At 31.8% G+C, this 9087-nt stretch overlaps 1 protein-coding gene across 1 annotated transcript; it reads left to right on the top strand.

Annotated features, from left to right (window-relative positions):
- The first annotated feature begins 2443 nt into the window (after positions 1–2443).
- On the top strand, positions 2444–3576 carry LOC123896532 (uncharacterized protein At4g04775-like). The gene is made up of 2 exons (XM_045946910.1): positions 2444–2785; positions 2924–3576. The coding sequence occupies exons 1-2, from the start codon at positions 2588–2590 to the stop codon at positions 3305–3307; spliced, it is 582 nt and encodes a 193-aa protein (XP_045802866.1). The 5' UTR covers positions 2444–2587; the 3' UTR covers positions 3308–3576.
- Positions 3577–9087: the final 5511 nt, after the last annotated feature.

Here is a 9087-nt window from a genome sequence, read left to right as displayed (position 1 = left end):
TTCAAGCTTTGAGGTTTTTTTCATCCCTGAGATCTCAAATAATTCATCTTGTGTTGATTTCTATTCAACCGTGTCAACCCATCCGACATGACCCGCGACCCGTTAAAACCAAACCGGCCAAAACCGAAATGTAAATTGAGTCGATATGGGCCTTGTGTACTCACCCGTGGATTGGGCTGGGTGGAGCTTTTGAGCCCATACCAGCCCAACCCGACCCATTGTCCACCCCTACTCATGAGGACGACAAGCTTTCTGAAAAAGAGCAAAATTTTGTTGAGCAGATTCTCCAATTTGACACATTTTTTTATAAGGAGTCCTACGTAGACAAGGAGACAGAGGAAATACAAAATCCATTATATTAATGCATGTCTCTTGGTTGCTTTGCTTGACTATACTCTAGCAATGTGCATATTATTTTCTATTTTTATTTGTATTATTATGATCCATTTTATTAATACATGTCTCTTGGTTGCTTTTGCTTGACTATGTCACCTCCAGCAATGTGCATATTATTTTCTATTTTTATTTGTATTATTATGAGTTATATGTATACGATGAAAGTGTTTAAATATATCAACTGAGTTGGATGCCTACTCACTTCTTGATATTTGAATGCTCTTAGCTTATAAATTCCATTTATATACATGAATAAATTTTAAAATATAAAAGGTATCATTTTTTCCTTTCAAAAACACTTTTTTTTTATTGTTTTAAAGAGTCTAGTGCCAAAACTCACTCACTTCTATATACAATTATATAATTTTTTACATAATAAAATAATTGAACTTAATTCTAATTTTAAATTTGAATTAAATAAAAAATATTAATCCTAATTTCAATTTTAAATATAATGTAATATAATCTTTTTTGAAAAGAATATGTACGTAATACAATATAATTTTTAAACCAATCTTAGCAAGTCAAACCTAATTCAAATTTGAATTTAAAAATAGAGTAAATAGACTTTTACCACCTGAAAACTAAGCGAGTTTTGTTTTACCCTCCTGCAAATTTTTTTTTTAATTACCCTCTGTAATTTGAAGGTTCTCTGGTTTACCCCCGTCATGGAAAATATTGACTTAAGATTTCGTCATTTTGCCCCCGATAATGTTAGCGAGTTTTGGTTTACCCCGACTAACCATGCTATGTCATCATTTTTGTGGAATCTTAGGTAAATATTTTTCATGAGGGAAATCAATCAGAGAATCTTCACATTACATGGGAGTAATCCAAAAAAAAAGTTTGCAGGGGAAAATCAAAACTCACCTACTTTGCGTGGGGTAAAAACTTATTTACCCTTAAAAATATATGGTAACTAAAATCTGAAGTCAGTATCATGAAGTAATTAAAATTTTAAAATTTCGTCCAAAATTTTAACGTCATGATGTAGTCCGATGATGGTTTTTCTTTTTGAAAGTTGAGCGAACGCAACTTGTGCTGCCGATCCTCACGATAAGGATAAATAATTTGAACAAATTAAATTTCTAAAATTGACATAGATTTGTAAGATGGAGAGAGTAATTTGTCCTTTTGAAAAATAATGGTGACATCTTCGTGAAGTTATTCTATTACTTTTGTTTTGGAGAAAATTCATAGTATACTATTATCTTGTTATTTTAATAAAACATATTGTCTTTCTAACCATGGTTAATTATTTTTAAAACTTTTTAGAATGGCTCTTAGCAATATTAGGAAGGTAGTTTAAATGTGCATTCCAATAAAACATCATATAACCTTTTTTTGTGTGTGTACAACATCGTATAACCTTTTATTTCCATATGATAAATAATTTGAACCGTTTATTTTAATACAAAATTAATCTTTTTTTTAAGGAATACAAAATTAAACTTGGTTAACTATTTTCATTTTATGTTTTAGTTTTGTTGAATGAATAGTGTTTCGTTATTGATAATGGATGAAGAACTTAAATAAGAGAAAAATAAGATATGTACAAATTGTGTAAAATAATTTTATATTGTTAGTATATAATAATAGCATTCATGTAGTTCATCAAATTAGTGTACTACACCACACTTAATTATTTGCCATAGAGGAATGTTTGATTTAATTGGTGTAATTCTCTAATTGGTGTAAAGTTTGAGTACACATAATACCTCCTTATAATTCAATACTTGCTTGTCAAAAAAAAAAAAAAAACTCTTGAAAAAGAATATAAAAGAACCCAATTTGATCTCCAATAAAACTAAGAAAAATATTAAATAGCTCATCCGATATACTGGTTAAACATATTAATATGAAAATTTGTCTACAATAATTAAAAAATAAAACATATTAGTCCCTTCATTTACTTGTAAATATTAATGATCACTAAGATACTCGGTTGGCCGTTAGTTTTTTATTTTCCTTTTCAATATGATATTTTATTTAAAAAGAACTAAAATACATGTAATTATAAATCTTCATCTTGGTTGTTTGTGTTTCACTAAATCCCTAATCTTCAAATCATTTCATCTTTTTTTTTTTTTTCTTTTTTCGCCATCCCTCTTTCAATAATCTTCATTGACCGACCTTAATTGGTTCTTGGCCAAGTTATATTTCCTTTTTATCCTCTTAATTTTTACACAAGATGAAGAATGTTGTTAAGTTTGAGACTTCACCATTACTCTCGAAACGTGAAGTGAGTTGGAAGGGAAGTGTTTCAAGTGTTGATACTTATGAAAGTGTTGCTACTCCTACATGCAAATGTGGGAAAAAGTGTATCCTATACATCTCAAAGACATCTAAAAATCCTAACACACACTTCTTTAGGTGTCCTTATTTTAAGGTAAATCAACACTTATTTTGAACACTCCAAATATTAGATAATTTTTAATGGTTGAATAACAAGTTGTATTAATTTTTTTTTTTTTTTGTTGATGCTTCAATTTTAATAAAATGTATAAATTTTTATTATTTTTTACAGCAACAAAGACCGCATTGTAACTACTTCGTGCAAAAGGATAAATTTCTTGAGTCACAAACTACAATGGTTGAGTTGCAGTCAAAACCTACAATGGTTGAGTTGCTTGAAGCCAAGATTAATCAATTGGAGAAAGATGTGAAAGTTATGAAAATTAAGATAGAGAATGATATTGAAGTCAAAATTAATCAATTAGAGAAAAATATGGAAGTCAAAATTAAGCAATTTGAGTGGGATATGGAAGTCACTAAAACTCAAATAATTGAAATGCAAGTGAAGATGGAAGATGTAAAAAATTGGAAACGATGTGTAAAGGCAGTAGGGGTTGTGATTGTAATTTGGTTATATCCTTTTATATTTGGGAGTAAGAAAAGATTGTCTAAGTAGTACTCTTAATTTATAAAATAAAATAAAAAACAAGATTGTCAAAGTAGTGTATTAAACTTGATGTGTTGATTTTTTGACAAAGTGGAGATCTTCTCAAATAGATAAGACGAAGATGGTGAATAATCCTCCGGTTAAACCTCTCTACTTATCTTCTAGCAGACAAGATGGGGATTGGTTACCCTAGAGCTTTGTTATTTTGTATTCTTTTTTTATCTTTTGTCTTTCCTTATGTTACAAAAAAAAATGGTTTGTGTGTATTTATTTTTTTTTTATAATATGTTTGTGTGTATATTTATTGTAATTGTTGCTTTTGGGTTGTAATTAGGGTTGGGAATAGGTCAGACCAGTGTTTTAAAAATCGGACCGGTCATTGAACCGGCAAGGACACTGGGTCACTGGTTCATTGGTCGAACCACTAGGTCACTGGTCGAACCGCATGATAAACCAGATTAAACCGATAGAATAAACCGGTCTTTATAATAAAAGTATATAGTTATTAAACCGGTCGAATCAGATAACGCGGTCTTTAAAAAAATCATAAAAAATATGAAAATATAAAAATAATGCCATAAATTCTATAAAATAAGGTCATGTACCACTAATAATAATAATAATAATAATAATAATAATAATAATAATAATAATAATAATAAAAAATAAATTTCTATATAAATTACTCCTCTTAATATGTTGTCCTTTTACTTTTTGAATAAATTACTCATCTTTTAACAAATGAGCTTTGCTTCAAAAAAATAATATATGGGCTTAAATAAGTAACAATCTAGTACTCATCTCTTAAATAAGACTACCAATTGAAATAACCCTAATTATCTTTGTGTTGTCACCCGCCTACCTACTCATCTTCTTCTACTTCTCCAAAATTTCTTTTTCACTTCTCCCTTATTTGTTGCTGCTATTTTTATTCCCACAAGCATATATCATTAAAACTTATGAGAATTAATAACATAATCATGAAATAGAGAATTTTGACTCTAAAATTATAAGATTAAATCTATGTTATAGTTCTAATCTTCACCTCCTTTGTTCTTATTAAGTTCTTCTATTAAGACAATTTGCAATGACGAACGGTGAAGAAGATGTGGCTGCTGTGTGATGGGTTTAACTTTCTAATTTTTGTTTTTTTCTATGTTATGACTTATGAACGATGCTACTGTTACTTTGGTATGTTTTTCTTTTTTTTTAATTTTAAATATTAATATTTTACAAAACGACGTCGTTTTTGGCGGAAAAAACCAAAAAAAAAAACTCGTGCAATCAAACCGGCGGTTCGGAAAAACCGCCGGTTCATCGGTTTTTCCGGTTTTTTCCGGTTCTCTCCGGTCCAATAACATGGACGGTCCAACGTATGAACCAGACCGGACAGGCTCCGGTTCCCGGTTCGACCGGCCGGTCCGGTCCGATTTTTAAAACACTGGGCCAGACGGTCTACAGGCGCCTTCGGCCTGGCCTGTTTAAGCCTGACCTGGCCTGCCTGTTTATTAAAAATACTAGACTCAATCTTTGAAAAGAGCCTATTTACATAAATAGGTCAGACTCAGGCTTTTAAAAATGCTTACAAAGTCTGATAGGCCCGCCTGTTTATATTTAATAATTATTTATATAATAATTGTATTATGGCATACTTAATAGACTTTGTCGTAACCGTATTTGTTATTTTATTAGCTTTTAATTCTTGTGCTAATCATTTTATTAGTTTTTTCTTAATGTTGTAGAAATTATAAAAATTTATATGTCAAATAGGCTTTAAGGCCTGTTTAGCCTTTTTAAAAAGACTATATAGAGACATTTATATAACACGGACTTTTAAACAGACTACAAAATCAGGACAGACTTTAAACAGACTCAGGTCAGGCCAAATAAAATTGCATTTGATAGGCCGTAGGCTAGACTTAGGATTGAAAAAAATTCGTAGGCCAGGCTCAGGCCTATCAAAGCCTAGTCTGGCTTGACCTATTCCCAACCCTAGTTGTAATAAATGTGTTGTTAACTTTAATAATTGATTTTTTTTTTTATAGAACTTTAATAATTGAATTGATATTCAAATTTGTTGTCAATCAATCTCTTATTTTATTTTTTTCCTAAAATAAAATATTCATTCATTCAAATTGATAGATACATCAGATACAAGCACAAATTCAATGTCGCTAAAAACGTAAAGGATAAATCTGCGAACAAATTCACAGCATCCAAGTTAATAGCATAAAACAGCATGCTTAAGCCTACAAATAATATGACAAAATAAAAGTAACCGAAATACCCATGCCTTCGGATCTTCATCGTTGATGACCTTGTCATTGATTGAATCAGTAGTTGACCAAAGTTGATATGTCAATCTGAACCAAACGAACGCCGCAAAAAACAAGAAAGCAAACAAGCACCGCACGAAGACAGAGATCAAACAAACACCGCACGAAAACGCCACACACTGAGGCAAAGAAATCACAAAATAAAACAGGAAAACTCTAATCTATGTGAAATTTCACTTATTTAAATAAAAGTAAATGTAAAACGATCAAGAGGGGTGATTTTGAATCAATTGACCCTAAACCACCCATCTTTAAAAGATAAACAGGAAGAGAAGGCAAGAAGAGTTGTTGTTGTGCGGCTGCTAAAATGTCAGTCAATCTCTTATTAATATATAATTATCTTGAAAATATATAGCAATGTTTATGTTTATCGCTCACCAATTATTCTCAATTTTCCTTCTTTTGTATTAACATCTATTAGGTGGTGATGTCTGTTTTGATATTTTTATTAGTGTTTCGGTTATATACAACATCTTTTTCTCTTTTACGGCTATGTATCCGTTTTGTACATAGACCTGATTATTTATAATAATATATCTTATTATACTAAAAGCAAGGCTGCTTTGTCAGCCCTAATTCTATGGTGATTTGAAGCCCTAATTTTTTGTCCAATTGTCACTTGACATTTTTGTGTATTAGCCAATAAAATGTTGACACCTCTAGGTTTGCATCCCTAATTCCCTTCTCCCTTGGTAACCCTAATTGCTATCAAATGACCACATGTTGAGAAGTGAGAACTAGAAACTTACACATGGATAGCTACATGAAACACATGCATTGGGCCCAATAAAATATATATTTATTTTTTCCCAAATTTTTTTCATTTGTCAAGTGTTTTTCTCTCTCTTCTCTCTTTTCTCTCTCTCGTACTCTCTCTTTTCTCACCATCCTCACTAACACTCTCATCTCTCTTTAACCTCAACCATTCCCAATCTCTTTCTCTCTGCCCTCTCCCATCTAATCCTAACCTCCACCACCATCTACAAATCAATCACTCGTGAGAGTGATTTTTTGCCGAGTGAAAGAAGATTTGCCGGCGGGAGAGAAGTTCCGGCGAGGAGGAGGAGTTCCGGTCGAGAGAATTCTTGTGGCGGTGACACGGCGGTGCTTGGCGACGGCGGCGGTGCTTGGCGACGGCGGCGACAATTTCTCATTCTTTCCTCTGGTTAGATCCCTTACTTTCTATACTCTATTTATTTTATTTTATTTTTTTGTGTTGCTTTTTTTTTTTGTTAGGATGGTTGAAGATTGGAGGTGGTGGTGATGTGTGGTAGTTATGGTGGATGGTGATAGTGATGATTTTTTTTAGGTTTTTTCTGTTCTTCCCCTATCAATTTTATGCTCTGCAAAAAACCCCAACATTGAACTTAAATACGGTGGATGGTGATAGTGGTGATTTTTTCACTCTTTAATGATGTTTGTTTTATTGATTGAAAATGGTGGTTTGGTTTGAGAATGATATTTTTTGATTAATTTGTGTGTTGAAGAAGGTTGGTGTTTGAATTTGGAAATATTGATGTGTTTTTGTGGCTTAATGGCAAGCTCTCCTCTCTGTGTTGTATTTTTGCAGGCTCCATGGAAGGATAAGGCTCCTCTAGAACTCCATCTTCCTCCAAGCTAGCCAAATCTGGTGGTGGCAAGCAGAAGAAGGTTCGTTTTTCTCTTCAAAGTGTTTGTTTAAAAAAAAATAATTGCAGCTTTTGTTTCGTCGTATGTGTAATTAATAGTGAATTTCAGAGCTTAGATTCATTTTTTGCAGACCCAAACAAATATCAAACTGTAAGATCCCACATAATTTGATTTGACTATTTATATGGTTAAATTTATCAAGCCACACTTTAATTAATAGTAAATTTCAGAAGCTTATCATTGAAGGTTCTCAGGCCACAGCAAAGCAGACAGCAGAGTTGCTTCGGTCTGTGATTTCACAGCAAAGGGTGCCTCAAACAAACCAGGCTACAGCTCTGATTAATGCAGTAAGGGCTGTGGAGGAGAAGCTTATCACTGCTAACCCTGTTTGCTCTTTTTAAATTACAATTAAGCATTATGTTTGTTGTCTTTATGGAAGTCAAGTCTGTATTTTTGGGATTATTGCTGCATGATTTCCTAAGTTTGAATTAATTAATAGCTTGTATGGTTCTTTACTTATGATAAAGTTTTTACGGGCTTGTAAGTGTTTATTGAACAGTTAAATGATAGGGGGCCTTTTATCAGAAATGTATATGTGAAAGGAGGGGTGAGAGTAAGGGGAAACTAATTGATTGTAAGCTGTAACTACCATATTTTGTAATAGAATTTACTAAATAGACAGAAGGGAGGGGGTTAGAGTTAGTTTTAGATAAGATAGTCAGAACAAGTAGAGATGATGCACTCTCAAATGGGCCCTAAAAAATGTACTCATTCATTGCTCATGATCACATTGTTCTGAGGGATTAACAATAAGTTCCTGTTTTTTTTTTCTTCCAATTATTTTCCATAGATACCAGTTGATTCTATCATTGAATAAGAGAATTTTTGAAAAAGTAAGATGTCAAATGTAGTTTTAAATTATACAAGTAGCTCTGTTTAAAATACTCATGGTTATTACAAGATTTTTTTAATACTTTTTGTTCATAAATTTTTACGGGAAGTTTATCCAAACATAAATTCTCTTGCTTTGTTTTTGAATATTGAGGTTAATCCACGGCCTGATGAGAATAGTGAGGGAGGCATAATTGTTGAAATTAAGGTAAAAGAGTTGGATCAGAAGACAGCTGAAGTCAATACTAAATGGAGTATTGTTCCTGGATGAGGAGGGTATCCCACCATGGTATTTCCATAAAATTAAACATCAATTTTCTTCAACAACTGATGGATCTTTCCTGCTCAATTAATCTGATTATTTGCTGCTCAATTTTTGTTCAGGCCTCACTTCAACCTGGCGGAACTATTGTTTTTGAGCATCGAAATCTTCAAGGACTGAATAGAGCTGTTAGTGGTTCTATAACTTGACAATTGATGTGTATTTATCCTTTCTTTGCCAGCATGAACATTATGTTTAGTTTTAATTAAATTAATACTAATAACAATAACGATTATTATGATTTTGCAGTGAAAAAAGATGGTGCAGCTGATTTTATGATAATTGAATGAGTGAAAGCTTGTAGGTTTCAAGAGGTGAATATTTTGCTATTCTATTTCTGTTGATTTAGATTTAACAAGAAAGTATATTATTTTGGACCTAATTTTTTATTTTTGGTGATTAAGGTTACTATGTTTTTGAGTTTGGTAAAATAGTTTCTGTAACGACCCAATTTTCAAATTAATAATTTTTATGTGTTAAAGTATTTTATTAACGTAGAAATTTAATTAAGTTAATAACTAGAGTTATTTATCGAATACTTTAGTTATTAAGCGAGTAGTGAGAGTTATCGTGTTATTGGGCCAAGCCAATTGGGCTTGAGGCCCAATGGG

The sequence above is a fragment of the Trifolium pratense genome, linkage group LG1 (assembly GCF_020283565.1).
Source record: "Trifolium pratense cultivar HEN17-A07 linkage group LG1, ARS_RC_1.1, whole genome shotgun sequence".
NCBI lineage: Eukaryota > Viridiplantae > Streptophyta > Magnoliopsida > Fabales > Fabaceae > Trifolium > Trifolium pratense.
Note: the sequence above shows the minus strand (reverse complement) of the source record. Positions and strands in the feature narration are given on the sequence as shown.